Here is a 26,927-nt window from a genome sequence, read left to right as displayed (position 1 = left end):
AAATATAAAAAACCTTACCTCTTAAGTAGTAAAAATAAAAGTTTGATCATGTTAATATATATCTCATATTACATGTACATACTTCACCTGTCCCATTTATCTAGCCTGTTGGTGGGTATTTTGTTTATTACCCGCTCCATATCTAAAAACCTTGTATTTTCTGGTAGAATATTTTGTGCTAATAGAAATTGCCCTCCAGGGAAATCCAGGGACAGGAAGGTAAACTCTATCGAATTCTGCACCAAGACATAGAAAGCCTGCGTTTCATTCCTGATTTTTCCAATATAGATGCTAGAATTTTTTTCACCAAAGACATGGAAATAATATTAATGGTCTCTTCCATCTAATAGCAGACATTAACCAAATATTTACTATGTGCATTTTTATATTTAACTCTCTCAATAAATCTGAGACAGATCCTATAATTATACCAATTTTTCTTTTTCTTTTTTTATTAGAGAGACACACTTTATTTTTACTGATTATAAAAATTTTACAGGGGAGGAAACGGAGGCCCAGATCTATATGGTTGGTAAGTTGCATAAGTTACTTCCCCTGAGGAACACTAAGAAGATGAGATATGCAAAAGAAAGCCTCAGGTTCTTTGGGAAAAATGTTCAGAAATTTCAGGAATTGTTCTTATTATCTTCTTATAGTATTTTTACATGATGCTTTTTTAGTTTTAATAAATAAGAAGTAAAACTCTAAGTGGCATCCAAGTAGACAGAACTCACAATTACTTTTTAAATTCTTTTTAAAAAAATTCTTTATTGTTTAAAGTATTACATATGTCTCCTTTTTCCCCCATTGACCTCTCCCTGGCCACCCCCACCTCCAGCACATGCCCTCACCCCACTAGTGTCTGTGTCCATGGGTTATGCTTACATGCATGCATACAAGCCCTTTGGTTGATCTCTTACCCCTCCACCCAAACCCTCTCGTGCCTTCCCTCTGAAGTTTGATGGTCTTTTTTGATGATTCTCTGTCTCTAGATCTATTTTTATTCATCAGTTTTTGTTGTTCATCAGATTACCCTCACAATTACTTTTTGTAAGGATAAAATCTGACTCTCTACATGAATAATATAACTGATCGTTTTCAGTTGCCTCTAAGATGTCTCATTAATCTTTATTTTCCCTTTTGTATCTGTGTGAAACCTATACAATTTAATTTGTCCTCGTAGGCTTTCCTGCTTAGCTAAAGTCATCAGAGGCAGCCCGAATATAATGTTTTATGATGACTCTTTCAAAGGCTTAACACTGCCTCAGATGGAATGGTTATTTAATTAAAGTTGTGAAATGACTAAGAAATCTGGAAAGTGAGATATGATGATTCCATAAAGGCAGATAAAGCACCTTACAGAAATGTCCACTAGTGTAACAGGTCATCCCTAAGAGAGTTCTACCAATGCTTAACCTTTGAGAGTGTTGCATTATTGGCAGACACTCCTTGTTGTGACCTTAAAGCCTCTGGACAGTCTGGTTAACTGGACATTGACAGGGAAATTGTTTTTACAGTTATCTAAAACAAAGCTTGCAAGTGAGATAAAATCTGAGAGATAAAGTCAAAGTTGCAATGACAAAAAGTGACACATGAGGCAGCTGCAAGCAAGGGTTGTTTCATGCACATCAGCCAGGACACAGGAAACAGCGCCATGCCGGAAACTGCAGGCACTTGCCCACAGCAAACTCAGACTGTGTTATAAACAGGGACTACGACAGCGGCAGCACGTATGAATTTACAACAACTTATTAAGACTAATGTACCTGAAAACAAGGGAATTTGTTCTTCCAAATCCTAAAACTAAGGACTCTGTGATCTCAATGCCCTCTAGTCTCATCAAAGGCACCAACTGCTTTAACAGAACTCCCACCGATGGGGTGCCCATGGCCTGAAACAAGTTAATTAAAAGAGAAAAAGAGGTCACATGGGAACAGATGCTTCCTTTAGTCAAATGATGACTCCATTATAACAGTTTCAAAGTCTGAATCACTTCCCAAGGCACTGCCACCATTTCAGGAAAAATACAACAACCCATACATTTGATATAGCACAATTAATGCATTTTCATCTGAGACACAAATTAAAGAACTTTTAAATTATAATTGTCTTCTTAAAAAACAAATTAAATCTACAAAACTTATCATTAACAAGGTAATTTAATCAAGGCACGGTTTAAAAGTAAAGACTTGGTGTGGAGTGACAGACATGCGGTGTGTAGGACACGAATCAAACCTTAGGGCACTAATAAATACAAGTCCCAATGTTTTAAGAAAGTTTGCTCACCTCTCTTTATCTTCTGCTGTCCATTTGTCAGGCAGAAATTATAAATTATGCACATAAACACTCAGTGGAATTTAGAAATGTTCAGGGTGAAAATCTGATTCTGTATACTCCAGATGGCAGGCACAGTACAATTTGCACTGTGAACTCTAGACAAACAAGCTAAAAAAAACCCTTACAGAATAATTCTTCTGAAGCATGTCATGTCACCTTGTTATCGTAGCTCACTGTACCATCAGGCGTGGTCGCCATTATTTCTGGAGTCGAAGCTCTTAAGTGTCCCGGGCTCATGATACTGGGTTTTGCAACTCCAAAGCAAAGAATGAGGTAGTTTCTCCACAAGGTCACATAGTTGTCTCCGCTGCCAGCAGTGCTGGTTTTCTTGGCATTGATTGGGCTGCTAGAAATATGGAGAAGCGAGCACTAGGTCAGGATTTTAAATATCATTTATTGAATAATGATCCTACAAAGTGCTCAAAGAGAGCTGAACAGCTATCTGTCAAGGATTGTCTGGACAGGGAAGGTCACTACTGGATAGGAAGTTGCATAAACTTTCATAACATTTTCACCAGTAAGGTCTGAGATTCTGTACTTAGACATTCATATTGATTATTATGAAAAGCAACAACAACAATAACAACAAAACTAGCTCTAGATGAGAACTTTGAACCAGATTTTTATTCAATGTTAGGAATTCTATATTAGGAAGTTCAGAATCTAGAGAAGATTATAATATCTTAATCTCTTATATGAAATGAAAATGTAAGAGGGAAAATGGTGACGAGCAGAACAGAGGAAAGCACATAGATCCCTTACTTGGGGTCCACCAGAGGCATGACCGACTGGAGCCGGGTGAAGGCATATGGCCAGGCGTAGCCGAGGGCCGTGGGACAATGCTTGGGCAAGTTCTCCTGTCGCAGGAAACTGAACAGGCAGAGGACCCAGGGATCTTTGACAGACTGAGCGAATATCCAGACGTGGGATGGGCTCTTCACATCATAATGGCTGTTGACCAGGACCGCATTCCACTCCACCAACCACTGAAGATCCACACTGTGGGTCAGTGGTAAGGTGGCCTGCAGGTGCAAGAGGGCAAGGAATCAACACCATACTGCAAACTCCACATCCTCCTCAGAGCTTTTCCTGACCACCTCTGTGACTGGCCATGCAGTGACTCTGAAACCTCCTCCTGCCCCTACCATATCGGACTTGTTTTGTAGTCATCACTGTTTCCTAGGCTAGATGACAAGCAACCGGAGTACAGAGGTTAAGGACAGGGGTTGTACTTCGTATAGTTTTAATGTCATGTAACACTGTGCATTGGTAAGCAGATGCTGCTCACTAAATATTTGTTGAACAAAGACATAACATTAGTTAATTCAAACTAGACCAAAGATTTGCCATTTTAAAATTCTGAAAAGTTATTAATCTCCGAGATTCATAAATGTGTGTTTAATACCTATAATTAGGATATATATTTAATACCTATAATTAGGATATATATATATATATATATATATATATATATATATATATATATGATAATTACTTAGGGAGATAGCTGAGTTTAATTCCTTTTATGAAAGGCATTTTATTGATGATTTTTAACGTAAGATACCTATATATTCTTGTCCTATGTTATCAAGCCAAACATACATTCTAGAACCTTTTGAAAGATATCGAATCACGTAAGCTCTTATTCATTTTCTTTTAAGCCCAGAAATCAAAATTTACAGAAGACCAAATTTCAAATAATGTAGCTGTAGTACCAGGAAAGAAAATTGCCTTCATCTTTGTTAGGCATTTAACGCAATCCATTTTCTCTGCTGGGTCTAGGAGTTCCCGTGGGTCAGAGCACCCCACTAGTGGCCTCGATGGTTAATGCACCAGAGAGAAGAGATTCCAGCCCAGAGTCTGCCCAAAGCCTGTGACCAGAAAACTCCCGGACATCCCAAAGTGCTTCATTTATGACTTGGGGATTACAATGCTGCTCTCACTCCACCTTTATGTGAATGGGAGGTAAGAACGCCTGGCACAGAGCAGGTACTGCTTGCCCCATCTCCGCTCCTGTGCATCTTCCTAAGTGCAGAGTTGCTGTCCTAATTACCCTGGCTCAAGGTTTTGACTCTGATAAACACAGAACAAAATCACATGAGCAAAATACAACCTGCATGGAAATAAGATTTGTGTATAAAATAATAAAACTTGACTCTTCCATTCCATGTTCAAACAATGTGAATTTCTAAAAGACGCAGTAGATGTGCACTGCATGGCTAACAGTTTTAGTATCATTATTATCACAACCATAGCAAGAACAAGGCTACTAAAAGATATAGATCTGTTGAATTTCAGTTGGAAAAAGCCACATAAAGCTCACAAGTATTGTTAGGTTTTCTAGTCACTCATAGCTATTTGTCAACTATGTTTGTATTCATTTATAGTTATTTGACAAGAATATGTGAGGGACATTGGCAGTGTGGATTCTGCATGCGTTCGGGATGTGTCCTGCTCTCTTCAGCTTTGGAGCTGAAATTAGTCCAGGTTCCATGACTGCACTGTACTAATTTGTAAAAAACCAGATAATTAAAATCCATTTCAATCTCTTTTCTACTTATTCATGAAAACTGAAGCTGCTAATATGCACTTTATAAGGGAGAATATGTTTGTGAGACAGATAAAGCTGTACTAGAGTCAGAGTCCAATTAGGGTCAAGTCCGGGCCCTATCACTTCCTTCTGTGTGACTATGGCCCTGTGCCCCTTAATGTTTTTGAGTTTTGATACCTATCCGGGTCAAAATGATAATAAATGTGAAAACACCTTATAAACTGTAAAGCACCATTAAATATAAGGTACATATAGTGTTAAGTACAATAAATTATGTGAATTAGTTTTCTTAAAAAAGCCTGAGCAATTATTCTTGAAATTGTAGTTTTCAAAATATTATTTATATACCTAAGGCTCAAATTTCATTTGAAACTAGAGGCCTGGTGCACAAAATTCGTGAAAGCGGGGGTTCCCTCAGGCCAGCCTGCACCCTCTCCAATCCGGGACCCCTCGGGGGACGTCCGACTGCTGGTTTAGCCTTGATCCCCGGGATCGGGCCTAAACTGGCAGTCAGACATCCCTCTCACTATCCAGGACTGCTGGCTCCTAACTACTCACCTGCCTGCCTGCCTTATAACCCTAAATGCTCCCCCTGCTGGCCTGATCACCCCCAACTGCCTCTGCCTGCTGGCCTGGTCACCCCCAACTAACCCACCCCTGCTGGCCTGGTTGCCCCCAACTGCCCCCTCTACCAGCCTGGTTGCCCCCAACTGGACTCCCTGCTGGCCTGGTCACCCCTCACTGCCCCCTGCCTGCCTGGTCGCCCCACACAGCCTGCTTGTTCAGTCGTTTGTTCGTCCCTCACTAACCCCCCTGCCGGCCTGGCCGCTGCACACAGCCTGCTGTTCAGTCATTTGGTTGTCACTCACTAACCCCCCTGCCAGCCTGGTCGCCCCACACAGCCTGTTGTTCAGTTGTTACTGTGAGGGTGTCCTGACCAATTTGCATATTACCCTTTTATTAGTAAAGACTAGAGGCCTGGTGCACAAAATTCGTGCATGGGGGGCAGCGGGGAGGGTGTACCTCAGCCTGGTCTGCACCCTCTCCAATCTGGGACCCCTCGTGGGATAACCAGCAGTTGAACATCCCTCTCACAATTCAGAACTGCTGGCTCCTAACCGCTCGCCTGCCTGCCTGATTGCCCCTAACTGCTTCTGCCTACCAGCCTGATTGTCCCTAACTGCTCCCCTGCTGGCTTGATTGCCCCTAACCACCTCTGCCTCGGCCAGCACCTGGTACCCAGGATTCCCTCCTCCAGCCAACCACAGGCACCCGGGATCCGGGCTTCCCTCCCTCTGGTCAGCCATAGACGCCCAGGCTGGCTGCAGCCTCAGGGGATGGTGGGCAGGTGGCTTCGCCTGTGCTGCAGCTGCAAGTGCTGGTGCCCAGGACCGCAGGGTGGGTGGCTTCTCTGTCTCCAGGCCACAGCCAGCCACAGGTGCTGGTGCCCGGGATTGCGGGGTGGGCGGCTTCTCCATCTACCAGGCTGTAGCCAGCTGCAGGTGCTGGCACCTGGACTGCAGGCGGGTGGCTTCTCCATCTTCCCTTGGATGCAGTGGGGGCGACTTCTCCGTCTGGCTGCAGCCTGGGATCATATAGCAGTGGCTTCTTCATCTCCCGGGCTGCAGCCAGCCTCAGATACTGGGGCCTGGTTTCTCCATCTCCCCCAGGACGTGGATGGGCGGCTTCTCCAGCTGGCTGTAGCCTGGGATCACTGGGCAGGAGACTTATTCGTCTCCCAGGTCGCATCCACCCTCAGGCGCTGGCACCCGGTTTCTTGTCTCCCCCAGGACGTGGGGAGGGCGGCTTCTCCAGCTGGCTTCGGCCTGGGATCAAGGGGCAGGCGGCTTCTTCATCTCCCAGGTCGCAGCCAGCCTCAGGCGCTGGGGCCCGGTTTCTCAGTCTCCCCCAGGACATAGGGCAGGCGGACCTGAGGTTTCTGCTGCTGGCTGCAGCCTGGGATCACAGGGCAGGCGGCTTCTTCATCTCCCAGGCTGCATGCAGCCTCAGGCACTGGCACCGGGTTTCTTGTCTCCCCCAGACGTGGGGTGAACTGCTTCTCCAGCTGGCTGCGGCCTGGGATCACGGGGCAGGTGGCTTCTTCGTCTCCCGGGCCACACCCAGCCTCAGGCGCTGGGGCCTGGTTTCTCCGTCTCCCCAGGACGTGAGGCAGGTGGATGTGAGGCTTCTGAGGCTGGCTGAGGCCTGGGATCATGGGGCAGGCGGCTTCTTGGTCTCCGTGGCTGCAGCCAGCCTCAGGTGCTGACGCCTGACTTCTCCGACTCACACAGGCCCGGAGACACTGGGGGGCAGGGCTGCCGCCATGTTTTTGGTTTAATTTGCATACTCACTCTGATTGACTGGTGGGCATGGCTTGTGAGTGTAGCGGAGTGATGATTTGCATATTATTCTTTTATTAGATAGGATTATCTGACTGTCTCCTAAGCCAGTATTTGAAAATACTGCCTTGTTTTCCTAAGTACTTTATTCTTGTTTTGTTAATTCTCACCTGAGGATATTTCCTCCACTGATTTTTAGAGAATGGAAGGGAGGGAGGGGGAGAGACAGAGAAACATCGATGTAAGAGAGACACATCATCAATCAGTTGCCTCCCACACACACCCAGACTGGGTTTGGGATCAAACCTGTAACCCAGGTAAGTGCCATTGACCAGGAAGCACTCCTGCTACCCTTCAGTGCACAGGCCGATCCTCTAACCACTGACCTACACTGGCCAGAGCTTCCTAAGTACTTCTGCATCAGTTTATTAACCTGACATAAAATCCCTGAATTCTTCCATATCACTTTTATTTGTCTCTCTTTTGCCACACATATCCAGATCTTATACTTAAAATGATTAGCAATAATAGTAAAATATGTACTTACTGAGTCCGAAACTGCTACATGAATAAAACTTTCAAGAATGGAAGAACTTAGCTGATCCATGACATCAATCATAGGCCTGTCGTCATCCTATACAAAGGAAAGGTGGTTACTCTCCATGGAAAAATGGATCCTCCCCATCCAGCCCACTCCCTTTGTCTAGAACATGAAAGCAGAACAGTGTGCAAGACAGTGATAAGGGTTTTCTCACAGAAAACCGAGTGTCAAGATGGTGAATGGCAGTGGGTAAAACTTCCTATGTTTCTGAGTTGAGTCTTTCAAATTTCAGTGGAAGATAATTAGAACTCCCATTTCACATTGCACTGAAAAGACATGCACCTGAATTTCAAAAATTCATACATGTGCACAAGAATTTAAATACTGTACCAGACATTATTCACTGAAGCATTGGTGTTGTCATTAATTTTAAGGAGTGGAAACCCCACAAAAATATGTTTTGCCTGATCTCTAAAATGCTACTTACTGAAGTTACTGATCTGCTAAAATAACTGATAAATTGTTGACAGTGACTGAATTTAGTCCTAAAGAAAATGCACTGGAGACTAACCACATACTCTCTTTGGTAACTATGTGGTGTATAGCTATTTGGTAAAAGAAGCAAATTGGAATAGGCATAAGAAAAAAGTATCACAATTGTATACTTTACAGTGTGGTCCCCCTGACATTTCAAGTACCCACCTGGCACCATACATAGTTATTATAATATAATTGACTACATTCCCTATACTGTACTTACATCCCCATGACTATTTTGTAACTGCTAATTTGTACTTCTCAATCCCTTCTTCTAAATGAATGTACATATATACATATATGTGTATGTTAGCCACTCTTTATTATAGAGAAGCTCAGATATATAAAATTGTTTACTTAGAAGCCTTATAGGAATGCTTTGGAATATCCTTGTTCACGTATGAGAATGATTTCAAAATGAGAATGAGAATGGTTTCCAAAGAGTCATGGCTGGTGTAAGAAAACAACATACTGTGTGAGAAACATCCCGTACAGTCTGATGGAATAGCAGTTACCAGTATGAACATGGGGTTTTAGAGGCATCTGTATTTGGCTTTGAATTGTGGCTCTGTCATGTCCTAGCTATTGATAAAGACTTTTAACCTCCCTACACCTCAGTCTTTGTACATTGGGGGTAATAACAATACTCATTCTTAGGTTATTGTGAGAGTTAAATAAGATATGTGTAGAGCACTTAGGTAGTAACTGATACTTACATAGAAATTGTTATCAGTATTCTCATAATTAGAGACTTAATGGAGGTTTACCAAAGTATAGCATGTCTCAGAGATCTATTTACCTGATACCAGAGGCATGATCCTAAAATATTTCAGATAGCTACCTGAAAAAAATGTGAATAACCAGGACAGTGATGGATTTAAAATATTTGGGAAGACAATGACCATTTTGAGGATCACAAGTCAAGACCCATGATTTAAAACAAGAAAAAGGAAAGTACCATTTTTTTCTAAAGAAGTAGTGGCATAAAAAGCTGGACTTTCTTTAATCGCCTCATGTCTGGGGTTTGGCCACCTGGGCCATCAGGTCATGAGCCTGAACACCTGAACAGGGGTGTCCTTGACTGAGGGCAGGATGTTAGCTGAAGTTATAGCGCTTAATCATGGGCTTATTTCTCCCATCCCAAGGGACATGTTTTCTTATGATGCCATCTTTTCCACTGTTGTAAAGATTAAATGACTTTCTGTTAGCCAGACTGTTTAGTATCTTAATTATTTTAAATGGTATGCATTATTTTCTTAAGTTTATTCTCTATTATAAATGTAATAATGTCTGCTTACTTTGATGTATGATGAACATTATGAAGACAAATGATCTATAACTTAATCTTAATTCTTCACTTTTTCATAAGCACTATCTCTTGGAGAATGATAAACAGGCTTTTCTATTGCTCTAAGAATATATGACTTATCTCTCCTAGATCAATAGTGCTGGTTCATAATTAAAAACCTACCACGAAGCAAAGATTATTTGTTGACATCATGTGTAACATGACAGAACATAAAGTAGTAATGCATCATTTACAATTTTTAATCTAAACATCAAAACTCTTGAAAGAAATAAATTGGGAACTTCAGAAGAATAATCCATACCTCAGGCTGACCCAGGACAAGAAATAAAGCTCGGATTTCCTTGAGTATTAAAACGGACAGTTTGCGTGTGGCCACCTGGAAACTGCAGAGTAAAACCAGAGCAAAGCCTTCCACAGCATGGAGGACACTGCAGTGGGGACCTCGTTCCGACTGCATTCGGTGGCTGGAGCCATTTGCAATAAACTGTCATACAATAAGAACAACATTCTAGATCAGAAAAATAACAGGGGAAGGAGAAACTAATCTTATATGTACATCTTTGGGCACATTTAACCTCGTGATACTAAAATAGATCATAATGGCTTAGGTCCAGACATGTCTATAAATTCATTATTATTCATGAAATATCATCGGTCCTTTTTTGTTTTTAGATCCATTGTTACTTTGGGATACCATAAGCTATCTGTTATCTAGATAACAGATAACAGATAGCTTATGGTATTAACATTAATAAAAACAAAACTGCTTACATCCATACCATATATTACTCTAGATATTCAATCAAAGTGGCCTAATTTGTTTTTTACACAAGTTCTCAATAAACTTTTAGACACTATTAAATTGCATTTTCAAAGATTCACTTTCTAATTAGACTTGTTTTTGTATTAGATTCTAATCTAGGTTTTGGGTATTTATGAGATGGATTCTGAATGTTCCCAAACCACAACCAAATGAATGTAAAATGCCCGCCAGACAACAGGGCAGAGTCCGCCTTCGTTTCAGTTTTCCTTTTACAAGCATATGTAATCCTTTCTTTTTTTTTTTTTTTTGTTTTGTTATCTATCATCTTTTGGCATGTATAGAACACAAGGAAGGAGAATGACCTGGACCTCATCACTGAAGTCAGCCAATCTAGGATTTTAGCTGATCGCTAAATACAATTATACCTCCCTGAACGCACACGTTCCTCAGATGCTCAGGTATGCTCTTCTCAAGCTAGACTCCTTTCTCCGTCTGCTCTTTGCCAATGCCATGCCACCACTGCCCTGGTTCTCCTCTGACAACTCTGCTCCTCGATGAGCTCTTCAAAGTGTTATAATGAAGTTTTACCATTTAGGACTGAGGCATGAAAGAATAAAGAAACTACAAGACTGCACTTTGCTTCTCTGTAGATATGGATAACACAACCAATATGCTGCCACTATGACAAAACCTGGAGGGCAGCGAACTTTTATATTCACATCCGTATCCATATCTATTTCCATATCCAAAATTCAGCTCTATCTCCCTGGCCTATTGCCATTGCTCTTATAAATACATTTATAATCATAATTCTCTGAAAAAAATTCAACTCCCTAAATAGCCTTGTTAATGTTAACAAATCTAACCTGATATCTAATAAATCTAACAAATCACCCCCTAAGTTTCTTAGTCACAATTCAGGCAGATGGAAAAAGTAAGGGCCACCATTTGGGAGCAAGTTCCGAGGTAGCCAAGAGTAAGAACTCCAAGGTCTCTGGGCTCCAACTTATTTACATCCATGGGAACCAATGGGAAGAATGTGAACATCACCTCTGAATTTCTGATTTTGTTGGCTTGCTCATAGATTTTTCCTTGAGTTTGTATGACCAGTTTCCACTGAGTGAGCAGCTGGAGCAGTAACTTCAGGGAGGAGTCCAGGAGGCTGTGATGCATGTCATTTACTTCACGGAGCAGGAAGGTGGTGAAGCCAAACAGGACATCTTCCCTCCAGTCTGGGAAGTCAACCAGCAAACCCTGAAGAGAATTTTGTGCAATATGGCGCAGTTCATCATCCATGTGAATGGAAAGCCTGTGTAATGAATAAAAGACAAAAACATACTTCATTAGCTTTTCTTCTAGATCTATGAAGGAATATCTATAGGTCTCTGCTTTACTTATGTCTAAAAAATGGTCACCCTCTCCTAATATGTTATTATATTCTTCACTCAGCAACTCTAACATTAACATCTTATATAACCATGGTACTCTTATCAAAACTAAGAAATTAACATTGGTACAATGCTACTAACTACACTACAGGATTTATTCATATTTTACCAGTTTTCCACCAATGTCTTTTTTCTGTTTCATAATGCAATATAAGATACCACATGACATTTAGCTGTATATGGAGACTTTTTTGATACATTACTGACTAGAAGAATAAATTATTATCAAATCCTACCACTTTTAAAGATAAGAAACCTGAGTACTAGAGAAAGTAAGGGACTCAGTGAAAATGAGCAATTAAAAGTTAGTCCAGTTGTCCTTAATTAGTTTGGTGTCCAAAGGGATGTTTGGTTGTCAGAGGAGACACTGTGGTGATCCCATGTTGGCGAGTACTGCTGGCATCTCTCTAACAGGTAGAAGACAGGGATGCTGAGAAACCTCCTATAGTGCACAGGACAATTGCCTATGACAAAGAATAACCTGGCCCCAAATGTTGGTAGTGCCAAGGCTGGGCTAGTCAACTGAAGAATATCCGTGTATTTCTGGTTTAACCTATATTAAATCTCAACATTGGTATGGGGCATTATAGTTAACATATGCTTTATAAATTCTTTCATTCATTTATTCAATGAAAAAATATTTTCCAGGCACTATACCCATTGCATACAGCCTTAGGGTACGAAGTTCAGTGTGACTGTGTCTAGTGGGTAGGGTGTTGTGTAGAACATTGCGAGAGAAGGAGCAGGGGCAACTCAGGGAGGGTCTGTAGACCACCCCGGGAAGCAGTACGGCAGAAAAGGGGTTAAGTGTGCATGCTCTGGAATCAGTGCCTAAACCAATATCTTGCTTCTATAACTCATTAGTCATGTGACCTCATGCTACTTACCTAAACCCACCTAGCCTCAGAACCTCATTTGGAAAGTGGAAACAATAACTGTCTCTGCATCTCATAACTGTGCTGTGAGGTTCATTGAGAGGGTCTGTGTACAGTGTTTAGCACCACAGATAGGACGAGGTAAGCACTCAATATCTGTTATCATTAGAAGAAAATGAATGCATTCTGTAAATTATAGAAGTAACATGATTAATTCACATCTGAGAAAATAAATGGACAGAAATATAGAGGATGCCTTCAAGAAGCAACAAGACTGAGGGAAAAGGCCAGTCAGGAGGGCATTGCAGTGAGTTAGGCAACAAGTGGGGGGTGGGTTCTGACCTGACGCAAAGAAGTAACAAAGAAGGGAGAGATAAAGGACAAAGATGTTTAGGAGAGAGAATCTCCAGGCCTCAGAAGCCTGGAAATGTTCAGTGTCAGAGAAGAAGGTGGCCAATCAGTGGGGCCTCCCACAAACAGGATAGATGTTATCCCCAAGCAATAGAAGGAGAAATTGTGACCCAGAGAGATTAAGGAACTTTCTTAAAATCCAGGGTTCTGTCCCAGGACTTCTAAATTTTAATCTAAAGTTTTCTCCTAAAACAAGTGTGATACAGTTATATATTTTTGAATAAATAGTTTTTCAAAAACTTGATAAACAAATACTTTTATTATTGCCTAAAAAACACTAACTGGTCCAAATTTAACCAGGTCCAAATATCCAGCAAAAGCTCACAAGTAAGCAGATATGTACAAAGTCAGGGAAGATCTATTTCCTGTTCCCAAAACAAGTTCCACGAAGATGTGGAGAAGGAAGATGGAAGGCAATTCTTTGAGTAAGATCCAATTAAGTCCACAGTTTTTAAGGAGATCACAGCGGCTGAAAGAAAACCGAGGCCCCTTTTAAAGCCTGACTTCCAATCAAGAACTGTCTGAGACAGGAATTTACAAACTTTGTATCTCAATCAGCACCTCTATTAATTCTTTTATGTAGAACTCTAACATATAATACATAAAATCCGAGCTGCTCTGGTTAAGGCTGGAGTAAAGGGAGTCCCCCTTCCCCTTGAAGTCCACCCATTTGGGAAGAAATATTCCTTTACTGTACAAGCAGCTTTAAGCCATCTTTGCAGCCCAGAGTGTGAAAACACTAGCTTATGAAAAATGCTTCATTTCCCCATCTTATGGTTATTACTCGTGTTTACTGCATTTTACCTGCCTCTGGTCCTGAATAGAGAATAAGCTTCTGCAGGTAACAAGCCACCTTTTTAAGACAGGAACAACAGGCACTCAGTAAAGGTTAACTAATGATAATGGCCACTGTTATGGATTGAATTGTGTTTTCCCCAAATTCATGGCTGAAATTTAAACCACAATGACCTCAGAATGGGACATTATTTGGAACTAGGGTCATGCTGGAGCAAGGTGAGCCCTGATCCATGGTGATCTCATAAAAAGGGGAAATTTGAAGACAGATATGCACACAGGGAGACCATCCTGGGAAGAGGGAGGCAGAGAGTGGGGTGATCCTTCTTTTCCAAGGAATACCAAAGGCGGCCACAAAATGCCAGAAGCCAGGAGAGAGGCCTGAACCAGATTCTTTCTCCCAGACCTTGGAAGGAACCAACCCTGCTGGCTCTTTGATGTTGGACTTCTAGCCTCCAGAACTGTGAGACAACAGATTTCTGTGTTTAAGGCACCTGGTTTGTGGCACTTTATTATGGCAACCTGAGCAAACCAATATAGTCATGAAGCCAGGCCAGCATCTGTCTTTAGAGTCAAACTAAAGGCCATGTCACAGTCTATTTAGATGAAACTTTTAAGCAAGGGCCAATGCTCTCAGCTTTCCAAATGAGATTAATTCTACTTTTCATTTAACTTTGCTCTCATTCATAATTTGCAATTTAGCATCTGTTTTATCTTTAAAACCACAATGCAGGACCATTTTAAGGATTGTGAGAGCCCCAAGGTTGTACAATTCTTCATATTTGGGGGCGGGGGGAAACACTCCTCTTAAGATGATGGCGTTCACATTTGACCAGTGTAAATGCTTAAAAATTATCACTGGAGTATAAAGAGCCAGGACTGATGTGGGGGCTGGGAAGGAAGAGCTTTGGGAACAGAAGACCCAATAGGAGATAAAAGTGGAGTTTTGAAGAAGAAAAAGGTCCAGACTGTCATGGAACTGAGACTGAGTAAAACGAATGCATCAAGATAAGTCTGGGCTGCAGCAGGTCAGGGAGAAGAGGACAAAGCTGGGGGAAGGGCAGCATGGGTCCCTGTGTTTGCTCCTTGAAGAATATGAATAGACACCTGCCAATCAGATATAGTTGCTATTTCTTCCACCCAGATCTTTCTCACTTTTACTTTTATTAGATTTTAACCAGAAAATCACAGGTCATCTTGTGACAAACATAAAACTTACTATTGTAAAGCAGGAAACAGGAAAACAACAACCAGCTAACTAACAAGAAAGAGAAGACTTAGAATTAAATGAGAAATGTGTCCCGCCATTCTGACGGTGCAGGATGTGTGGAAAGCAGTGTGGCCTGGCCTCCAGACCGGCAGGTGCTCACATCTCCTCGTCCAGTGAGCTAGGAGTCGGCTGAGGAGAGGCCAGTTCCCCAGACCACTGCTAGGCCATCACACAGACAAACTCAAACAGAAAAAAGGACAAGTCCTTGACTTCAAAATCATCTACAATTATAGTAAAAAATTGTCTTAGGAGAGAATTTGGTGTCAGTGATTTCAAGAATAGAGAGACTTGAAGAAAAGGCAGCTCATGCAGAAGTCCAACCAGCTGGGGGACAAAGCCTAAAACGGAATTGCAGATAAATGGTTATACACAAAGAAAACCATTAAGGAGGCTTGAAAGGATTCCACAATGACAGCCATAAACACAGAACATCAGAAGCCACTATTGCCAACATCATTGCAGCTGTCTTTTCCAGGCAGCTGCCATGCGTGGCACTGACCAGTCGTCTAGATTCAACATGCAGCAACATTCTGCTCAGGCTGGGCCAGGGAAAACACTTGGCAGTGACCTAGAGCTGGTGATTGCACCCTTCACTCCCCGCTCCCTAAAGGACTTTTCATGGAAAACATTTTCATAAAGGTGAGCTCGTGTGTTAATGGAATCAGCATAGCAACTTGGAATAATTTTGTTGTACAGAGGTGCATGAATTAAAAGTAATTTCAAATTCACAAGTCATATCCAGAAGAAAAGAGCCATTAGGAGAAATGGCCTCCTCTGAATGGTTGCAGGATAAACAAAAGGTCATTAGGAAGAGGTGAGGGACCAGCACCCCATGATGTCACCAAGAGCAGCAGAGGAAGTGGCATTAGAGTAAAGCCCAGGAGACAAGGGATTCTAAGAGAAGGGACCTGCTGACAGGTAGACTGTTAACCTTGGGATCATTTACCAGAAGTGTTGGAAATTTCTTTTCATTAAAGAATAAACTCCTACCATTTACAGCAGTTTGGACTGCTTTATTGAGGTGATACATGCAACTGAGACCAGAATTCTCACTTAGCTACTCAAACCAATGAGCCGCCTTCCTAGACAGTCATATACTGGAAAGCAGATAAATATTGTTCAGAAACCATAGATCACTGACACGTGTATATAAATTTCCACAGATTATAAGGAAACACTGCATAAAATGTGTTTACCTGTCAGCTTACATAAAACCATTGGCGTTTGTCAATTCCATTTGGCTTTAGGAAAATTCTGTAAATCTGAGCAAAGGACTTGACTCTTCTGCTACTTAATCTCCTTGTCTGAAAATAGGAAATGATAGGTGGCCAGCTTTCCTAACATGTATACAAAACGTGCATTGTACATCATGGCATAATATGTTCTTCAAATGTAAGGATCCCTAAAAATAACTAATATTTACTGAGTGCTTAACTGTGTTGTAGGCACTATGCTAAGCAATTCATATGCATTATCACAACTGTATGACAAATTCTTAAAGAGGAGCAAACTCTCAGTGTTATAAAATGCTGCAGGAAGTGACAGAGGACAGCAGCCTGGAGACTGTTGAAGGAAAATGTTCTTTTTCTGGTCAAGGTACAGAGCAGGAGACATCTGGGGCTGGTGGAGAGTGAGAAAGACGGTGACTGCCATGGAGAGAAGTAGCCCTCCACCATGTAAAGAATTCTTAGGGGTCCCACGTGGCTGAGAAGGGCAGACTCTGCTGACAGCAGGAAGGAAGTGCTCCCCGGGAACCCCATCACCATGTCAGGAAGGCCCGAGTAGCTTCCATGGAGTTTAAGTGGACAGATTCCTCCCACTCAGCCATTACAAGTGGGCTGAACAATACATATAATATCAGGCATTTTGTAGCATGGAGAAAGGGGTTTGCCTATTTCATCCCATACACCACTGTCATGCCAAACATACTCATAGAAGTCTGAGGTTAGCCATTACCGAAAATGCTGGGAAGGGGACCTAGGACCAGTTGTGTGGGCACACCGTGAAACTTCTTATCCAGGGAACTGAGCTGGGGGGGACAGGAAGCTGACACAAATATTGGTCTTATTTTGCTAATTATGAAGAAATCCAAGTTTTTCTCCAGTGAAATTGTACCATGAATGTGACTGTGAAGAGTCTGAAATAAAAGGTCTCACACCTCTCTGACAAGACCGTATATTGTCTCAAGAGTCAATTTAACCCAAATGTGATTGAACTATAGGGAATAAAATGATTGATGACTTGAAAACCACATTTATTACTGCTGAATTTCTTCACTTTTGTCCTCCTACCCTCTCGAGGAGATCTGAAGGGCCCCATTTTCTCACAGCTTTCCCCCGAGGAGAAAAGTCTCTGGCTTCTTTTGAAGCTTGTGAAAAAGGCCGCTTCACTGGTTTCCCAGGTAAGTCCAGTCATTTTTAAAATTCTGTCCTAAGATGTGAACTCTCAAGAGTATTTATTTGTTCTTTCCTCTCATAAGAACAGTACCCATTGCTTTGGGTTTTGTGAGAATGTACATAATATCAAACATGATGCACTATAAATAGCACTGACGTTTGAACCATATCCAACAGAGTTCCCTCCTGACATGCCTAGCTCCATGCCAGGCACCACCGGACAGGCTACCAAGGTGATTCCAGAGGTAAGAGTGTCCCACATAGATTTACAGCAAAATGGTATTAGAGACTTTACCAGAACACTGCATGACATTTACAAAAATTAGTATTTCAAAGGCTTTAGTGTATGTCATCACCACCAATCAGAACTTCATTGACATGAGTGAATTTTCCTTCTATTCCAATTTAACTGATAACTGTCTTCTCCCTCCTGCCACATTTTCCCCTGAATTAACCAAAGTGCATATACCTTATATCATTTAGCCCTCAAAACAGTCTTATGAGATAGGCAGTATTATTCCAATTTTACCAAAGGAAAACTGATAGGCTGAGGGGTTAAAAGTTGTCTAGATCACATGGCTAAGCAGGCATGCACATACAGGATTTCCAAATGATTCTGTGTTATTCTCATTGTCTGGTACTGTCTCAAAATCTCTCAGATGGTGACCTCTCACTCGCTGGTGGTTCACAGGCCATGGAGAGGGGTTTCTTTCCTAAATTCGTCACCACGGTCACATCCAGCCTTTTCATTCAGCAGCTCTTCCTTTGCATCACACCACCTTCTCCACTTTTGTCCTTGGCAAACAGACAGTCTGCCCTTTATATTTCTGGGTAATTTGGGCACCGTTCTCTTCATTCAAAGTCTACCATCACTATAGGAGACTCACTATTAGTATGGATGATCCTCCAGAGTATTTTAGTCTCCTTCTTCTTCAGTTCTCTCCACCTCCCAATCTCCATGTTTTCTGTTTTGTTTTTAAAATGCAGATTCCAATTTAGCCTGGCTAGAGTGAGGCCTGAGATTCTGAATTTAAAAAATATATTTTTATTGATTTCAGAGAAGGGAGAGAGAGAGAAAAACATCAATGATGAGAGAGAATCATTGATTGGCTGCCTCCTGCATGCCCCCTATTGGGGACTGAGCCAGCAACCCAGGCATGTGCCCTGACTGGGAATCAAACTGTGACCTCCTGGTTCATAGGTTGATGCTCAACCACTGAGCAACACCGGCTGGGCCCAATCACCACATTTATTAACTCTTTTTTTTCCTCCTCAGATCTTCTCACCTGGGACCTAAAGCCCCTTTTTTATTCAGGGTTTTTCCCTTTTCCCCACCCTACCCTGCTTCCTGGGATTATGCTCAAGGCATATTCCAGTTGCTAGGCCTCAGCAAAAGCCTAGGCTGTAATTTTTCTTTTTATGTTATATGTATTATTTACTGTATTCTTACAATAAAATAAACCAGTAAAAAGAAAATAATAAGATGCATAACCCATGGACAGACAATAGTGCAGTGAAGGCCTGGTTGGGCAGGGGGAGCAGGGAAGAGGAGGTCTATGGAGGCAAAAAGGGGACATCTATAATACTTTCAACAATAAAGACAAATTTTTTTTATAAAAGAACACAGGGGTAAATGCTAGAAAAAAAGAGAATCATAAGAAATATAAAATACATTTACAGTACTGTATGTATTTATTGAAAAAAATTCATGTAGAAGTGGACCCATGCAGTTCAAACTCATGGTGTTCAAGGGTCAACTGTATGTTGGAGGGGCTGTAATTTTTTTGGCTTTATATTCTTCTTAAAGTATGTCCTAAACATGGAGTGGAAGAGAGAAGAAGGAACCAAGGCCTGGAGGTCACTGATTATAGAAAAGTACAAGTTACTTTGTCTGGTGACAAAGCCAGCTAGAGTGGTAGTAGGCTTTGGTCAGAGGTTCCAAGGCCCGAAATGGTGATTTTCAAAGGAATGAATCTTCAGTAAACCCCACAAACCAGCATCATCCTTGTGCTAGTGGTGACTGGGTGTAGGAAGGGAGTGGTTGTGTCACACTTGGAATGAAGAGCAATGGGGAAGAACAGTAAGCTACAGAAGTCATTGATTGATAGCAGGAAGTGGTCAACAGAGGAAATCAAGCTGGCTGTCCAGAGTAGGAGCACAATGGCCACAATGGCCAGAAGACACGGTACTCCATGGAGATACCCAGAAGCCAGGGGAGGCCATTGGGTGACCTGCCGTCATGTGGGATGAGAGCTTGGGTATTTTGTTTGGATATTGATGGAAAGGTGCTCTCCAAGGCTAGAGAATGTGGGTGAACAAGATTATTCATACATAATGCAACTTTTATTCAGTATGCACTAATATTTGTTACTCTTTATTCCACTGTTATCGGATTAACCTGCCTAAAATGAAATTTGTTATCATGTTATTCTTCTGTTTAAAACTACATCAGTCTGAATGTGTCAGCTAATAGTAAAGATGAGCTGAAAATCGACCTCTCATGTCTTATTTCTATTTCTTTTTATCATTGAGTTTCTAAACTCCTTTTTGTTTTCTTTTCCTTTTTTTTTCAAATCAAGGATAACTTTTGTTCTCCCCTTCCCTTTCCTCCATGCACCCTGTGGTTCTTATGATGTTGCCTTCTAAATGGCATTTAGATCATTAGTCACTTTTGATTTCTGAATTGATAGGCATAATTGTCAATGAGAACCTGAGATCAACATGAGAAAGTTAAGCTTACTTAACAAAAACGATACAATCTCACTCAAAGCAAATTAACTTAAGGTTCTAGTTGGACTGTGGTTCTTGTGTGGGATGGGGAGGATGATAAATATATGATTTGGGACAGCTTTCTAAAGTACTAAAATTAGCTGAGGATCCCGGTTACCCACCTTCTTGCCCCCGCCACTACCCGGGGGAGTTTTCTGTGGGCTTCAGATTGAAATTGGACCTAGAATGAACTTTTTCCCAGTCAGACTCATCTACTCACATCCCAGCCCCACAGCTGTGATGGCTCACATCAACCCGTTTGCCTTTCTGAATTCCATCTTTCCTTCGAAGGGTAGCTCCAGCTCTACCTTCTCCTGGGAATTATGTGCCAACGTTCCTAGGCCATAGTGATCCTCCAGGCACTGAACTTGGTGACATTTTGTGCTGTTAATTGCACAGTTCCAGGCCTTGGATTGTTAGTTACCTTATGTATTGGTTTCTACTTCGGATTTTAAACTTCTTGAACTACACAAAAATTTTCTTTATTCCTCCTTGCCTACACACAGTACCTAGAATAATGCCTCATTTGGTAAATCTTTGTCAGTTTTTAACAATCATTCTCTTTTTGGGTAAATCATGATAAAGGATTAAAATCAATTTAATCAAAGAATGTCCACAACCATTCCCACCTACCTAGCCAGCAAGTCAATGAGTTCAAGTTTTGACATCCCATCAGGAAGCAGCCGGGGAATAGCAGCAACACATGTCCTGAAAAGGTCTATTTTGGGCTTTCTCTCACCCCTAGAATGTGAAAACAAAGTTTAAACATAGTCAATGGTTATGATAAATTTAAAAAATTGGTCAACTATGTGAACAAAGACCCATGCTTTCTGAATCACTGTCTGCTATTTGCTCCATATTATTATCAAATGTTTATGCTCTTTATAGCTTTGCCAACTCTGAGAAAACTAATAAAGATTTAAATGTTAGTCAGAGTTATATATCTGAAAAGAAAAACGCTGATACCAATAGCATTCCACCATGCAGCTTGCCATTCAATGGAGACTGCATTAAAAACACTGAATTTATTGAAATTCCTAAATGCATCAGCATGTAAGAAATACACAGTAGTCATTCCTACATTCAGAATTTAAAAGTGGGACTTTATACAAGGAATACTATCTCTAACAAGCATGACATCTGGAAGCTTCTCTTCATGATGAGTTGTGCTTCTCCTCTAGAGCTCCCACCCCAGTTTTTAAAATGAAGTGCTTCAACAATGTCTTACATAATGTCAAGTAAAATACTGCAATGCATATTTCTGATTTTAAAAATTATTCCAATGGGCCTGACGTCTACGGAGATTCCTTCTTTCTTTTTACTTTCTTGAGAATAAATGTCAACAAGTAATTAATGCCTTCTGTACTGTTGTAAAATCTGAGAGAAAAACATAAATTCTATAATAAATTGCTTAAATTTTTAGTTGTTTAAATAACTACCTTCTTAACCACATATTTTATCAATAACCTTTATAGAAAAGCTTAACTACCCATCAAATTTTTCAAATAACCCAAGTGACAGCATATTTAAATTCTGATGATTTAGTCTTCTGAGAATAAACATACAATTGTCACCAAATTAATATAATTATTGGACACAAAATACAATAATGAAAATGCAAAGTAGCATAGTAGTAATTACTTCTTGGAATAGTAACTGTGGTCTGAATAGAAATGCAACAAGGAGAATTCTCTACATTCTAAAGATGATAACATTACTTTCTAGCATGCTTTTGTAAGTTTGTTAAGAATGACTACAAAGCTGTTTATGTGAAAAATAAAATACTTCTATGTTGATTTCTAAAATACTTTGCTTCTGTGGAAAGCCATGAGACTATTTTCTCTCTTTTTTCATGGTCCTGCATGGTGTGCATGAGAACTGTGGAGAGGAAGCTATTGTGTCGTGGTTTTCAATTGGCTAAAAAAGAGGACCTTCAAATAATTTCCTCAGTACCTGTACAGAGGTAGAGCCCAGGGATCTCTCCCAACTGTTCATATTCAACTCTGCGAGTCATTTAAACAGTCCTCCTAACTTGCTCACTAGGAGTTTTAAAAAGCTGGGATTATTTTCCATATCTGTCAGAAAACGGATGGCCTTGCCTCGCCTGAAGTCCAAGGCTAGTTCTTGCAGGCTTCCAAGCCTAGATCAGAGATTCTAATTGGTGTAGGATTGCCTTTTACCACTGCAGTCCGTGCTCACTGAGCTTTCACAGGAAGCATGTGAGATCCCCGGAACATAATTTTCACTAACAGATATTATTATTATTATTATTATTATTATTATTATTATTATTATCTGCTAGCATGAACCATAAAAGGGATGGGAAATGGACATGGCATGACACAGAATGCTTAGTGTTTAAGTTCAAACCTTAAGCAGGGTCTGGGAAAGTGTGGACCAACCTTGGATATTAACTCCAATAATCATTGCCATTAGTGTGGTGTGGACCTCAACACTCTTCTCCTAAATGTGGCAATGAGTTACTCTTCATTCAGGAATCTGCCTTAGAGCCTAGCATGAAAAATACTCCTCGTCCTATTTGGGGGTCTCTAGATGGTTCAATAGGAAAAAGTACAGCATCATCTTGGAAAAAGTTTAAGGTATTGGCTAAAATACAAATGAAAATTTTACATGTACATTTAAATCTGTACCTGTTTATGGTTTTGAATATATTGTTTTGGTCCTGACTCTATTTTGTGATCTCTTGATTATTAATAAAGTCTTCCTATAAAGGCCTTTCATTTCTTTATTGTTTTAAAAGAGGAAAGAACTCTAAGCCAGAAGTTGGAAAAGCATTTCGTATATCTTCTATATTTTAAATTTAAAATTGCTTTAATATATTTAAAAAGTATGTAATAATGATGTTAAAGGTTTATGGACAATCTGGTAATTGTGAGGTAAGAGCTAGAGCTACAGACAATATATTTAACTAGAAGCCCGGTGCACGAAATTCGTGCACGGCAGGGGGTTGTCCCTCAGCCCAGCCTGTACCCTCTCCAATCTGGGACTCCTGGAGGGATGTCCGACTGCCCGTTTAGGCCCGATCCCAGCCTAAATGGGCAGTCGGACATCCCTCTCACAATCCAGGACTGCTGGCTCCCAACTGCTTGCCTGCCTGCCTTCCTGATTGCCCCTAACTGCTTCTGCCTGCCAGCCTGATCACCCCCTAACCACTCTGCTGCCAGCCTGGTTGATGCTTAACTGCTCCCCTGCCAGCCTGTTTGCCCCCAACTTCCCTCCTCTGCCAGACTGGTCACCCCTAACTGCCCTCTCCTGCAGGGTTGATCACCTCCAACTGCCCTCCCTTGCAAGCCTGGTCCCTCTCAACTGCCCTCCCTTGCAGGCCTGGTCCCTCACAACTGCCCTCCCTTGCAAGCCTGGTCCCTCTCAACTGCCCTCCCTTGCAGGCCTGGTCCCTCACAACTGCCCTCCCTTGCAAGCCTGGTCCCTCTCAACTGCCCTCCCTTGCAGGCCGGGTGCCTCCCAACTGCCCTCTCCTGCTGGCCATCTTGTAGTGGCCATCTTGTGTCCACATGGGGGCAGGATCTTTGACCACATGGGGGCAGCTATATTGTGTGTTGCAGTGATAATCAATCTGTATATTATTCTTTTATTAGATAGGATAGAGGCCTGGTGCACGGGTGGGGGCCAGCTGGTTTGCCCTGAAGGGTGTCACAGATAAGGGTGGGGGTTCCCTTGGGTGTGGGGCGGCCTGAGCGAGGGGCCTGTGATGGTTTGCAGGCCGGCCACGCCCCCTGGCAACCCAAAGGGAGGCCCTGGTATCTGGAATTTATTTTCCTTCTACAATTGAAACTTTGTAGCCTGGAGCGGAGCCAAGCCTGGGGCTCCGGCAGCCATTTCTGTGGCAGTTAATTCACCTTCTACAATTGAAACTTTGTAGCCTTAAGCGGGTGAGCCCGGCCAGGGTGTGTGGAAAGCTTTGCTTCCCCTGTTGCCGCCGGCAACCCTGGCCTGCTCTCTCAAGCTCCATTCTGCCGCCATTTGTTTGAATTTGTTTCCCTTCTATAATTGAAACTTTGTAGCTTGAGTGGAGGCTTAGGCCTGCAACGGCTATGGAAAGCTTGGCTTCCTCTGTTACCTGGGAAACCTTGCTCTCTGTGGCTGTAGCCATCTTGGATTGGGGTTAATTTGCATACTCGCCCTGATTGGCTGGTGGGCGTGGCTTGGCTGGTGGGCGTGGCTTATGTAGCGGAGTGATGGTTAATTTGCATATTACAATTTTATAGAGAGGATGTTATTATCCTTGGTCAGTTTCAACCCTGCTGTCACTTTGGTTGAAAAGTCTTTATATGATCTTCATCTCATTATACAATAGCATGCATTGTATAGCCCATATTTTTGTTAAAAATGTATATATATATATATATATAGTTGTGCTGACACAGGGAAAGGTCTTGGAAGAATCACACCAAGACAAGGAATGGTGACATTTCAAGTGGAGCTCTGAGGAGGAGGCTTTCATTTTAACTTTATATGATGCTAAGTATTATTTACTAGTAAAATAATTCTGTAATTTTTACTCTTCATGTTTTATTTTGTCATACTTTGTTTTCAACATGCCACCCTTGTAAAATACACACCCACAATATAAACTTCCCTATATAGGTAGCAACTTTTTAACTAACGGTGGTATTTGGAACTGAATATGCTGAGTGACAAAGAAAATTTTCCTAACTATATATTTTTGGAAATTTATGCCAAAGGTGCCAAATATAATTTAATTCAAAGTCTAACAACAAAATAGAAACTTTATTAAAATGTCAAGTTAATGCCCTGGACAGTTTTTCTCAGTGGTTAGAGCATCAGCGTTCAGACTGAAGAGTTGTGGGTTTGATTCCCGGTCAAAGGCATGTACCTCAGTTGCAGGTTTGATCCCCGGCCTGATTGGGCACATGTAGGAGGCAACCAATGGATGGGTCTCTCTCACATTAATGTTTCTCTCTCTCTCTATCTCTCTCTCTCCCTCTGTCTCTCTCTTTCTCCCCTTCTCTCTCCCTCTCCTCCCTCCCCTCCATTCTATCTAAAAAAATAAATGGAAAAATATCCTTGGGTGAGGACTTAAAAAAAAAAAGTTAAACCCAATCCTAGTTTCTGCCATAATTAATCAAATGTAGCAAATATAAGTTGTATGAGTTTCTTCTGTAGAACTCTGGTTACAAATCTAGATCTTAGACTTTGGCTAAGAACATTTCATTTCTACATTCAAAGTTATGAATGCTTTCTTAAAATCCAGTATTTCTGTGGCATGGTTGCATAGAGACTATTCAGCAGGTTTAACTCTCTCAGTTCAGGACTATCACCAGAAACGAGTGAATTTGACATTTATTAAGATGGAATGTCTGTAAACTGGTGATCAAGCTTGGGAACAAAACATCACTTCTGAAAAAATTAACTATAGCACTGTGATCAAGCTTGGGAGCAAAATGCCATGTCAGAAAAATATGAACCAATGAATTTGAGTCTTGGGCCCATTTTCTAACTTACTGGCCTAATGATACTTCACATACAAACAAAATAGATCAATATCAGGCTTGAACTTATTTTCAGAGTTAGTCAAATATTACGAAAGTATGTTTTTACAACCTTAACACTTCTTAAAAATCTGATTCTAAGAAGGAAAGAACAAAATACAGTTGACCCTTGAACAACATGGGTTTCAACTGTATGGGTCTACTTACACACAATATGAACAGTACTATAAATGTATTTTATCTTCCTTATGATTTTCTTAATAACATTTTCTTTTCCCTAGCTCACTTTATTGGTAAAATACAGTGTATAATACATACAGCATACAAATATGAGTTAATCAATTGTTTATGTTATCAGTGAGATATCTGATCAAGAGTATACTATAAATAATTAAGTTTGGGGGAGAAAAAGTTACCCATAGATTTTCAACTGTGCAGGGGTCGGTGCCTCTATCCCCCATGTTGTTCAAGGGTCAGTTACACAGAATAAATGAGAAGAATCTCTGTTGGTGTCTTCTGGTTATTCAACCCTTTGTTGAGACAGTCCTCACTGTACTCACGTGATCATGTCCTCAGGTTCTTTGTTTAACATCTGGACGTTAGTTAGCATCATACACCTTCCTACTTCTTTATCAAGGTGCCTTAAAATGCTGTCCACAGCTTTTCGTACTTGAGAATAATATAATGACATGCCTGAAAAAATGCATTATATTTACATCTTTGACTAAATTTATCAAAGAATGAAATCTTAGTATATTCAGCCTCTATGTCATTTTTTACTGAAGACTTTCTATGGGTGATGGCTTCTTTGAACAAAGTCTAATTCAATCTCTTATCTGCAGGCTTGTTAGTTAGCACAGTGCCCTGCACTTAGTGGGTGTTCACCAAATACCTGTTTAAATTAGGAATAAGTAGGAATTCTAATACTTCAATGGGAAATATTTTTCAGAATAGTTAAAATAAACAAGGAAATAGAAAGTTCTACTTTAGAATTTTTATATTTCTAAATTAGTACAAGAAAATTCACCATCATTTATGAATGAAGAATAATTCTCACTTGGGGTGAGGATATACTCTGAAATATATGTGTGGAT

General features: G+C 41.1%; 1 protein-coding gene across 5 annotated transcripts in view; it reads right to left on the bottom strand.

Moving 5' to 3' along the window:
- FRY (FRY microtubule binding protein) overlaps nt 1-26,927 on the bottom strand; it is a gene marked incomplete at its 5' end in the record, with an annotated part of 648,830 nt that overhangs the window by 238,960 nt on the left and 382,943 nt on the right. For all 5 annotated transcript variants that reach the window (XM_079773965.1, XM_079773964.1, XM_079773962.1 and 2 more), the window contains 8 exons: nt 1,767-1,891; nt 2,494-2,683; nt 3,100-3,359; nt 7,775-7,861; nt 9,916-10,098; nt 11,428-11,686; nt 20,975-21,082; nt 26,394-26,526. In XM_079773965.1, coding sequence (XP_079630091.1) covers nt 1,767-1,891; nt 2,494-2,683; nt 3,100-3,359; nt 7,775-7,861; nt 9,916-10,098; nt 11,428-11,686; nt 20,975-21,082; nt 26,394-26,526 — 1,345 coding nt within the window. The remainder of the gene's footprint in view (nt 1-1,766; nt 1,892-2,493; nt 2,684-3,099; nt 3,360-7,774; nt 7,862-9,915; nt 10,099-11,427; nt 11,687-20,974; nt 21,083-26,393; nt 26,527-26,927) is intronic.

The sequence above is a fragment of the Cnephaeus nilssonii genome (assembly GCF_951640355.1).
Source record: "Cnephaeus nilssonii genome assembly, chromosome: 6".
NCBI classification, from domain to species: domain Eukaryota; kingdom Metazoa; phylum Chordata; class Mammalia; order Chiroptera; family Vespertilionidae; genus Cnephaeus; species Cnephaeus nilssonii.
The sequence above is the reverse complement of the archived record's forward strand: the minus strand, read 5'-3'. Positions and strand labels throughout refer to the sequence as shown.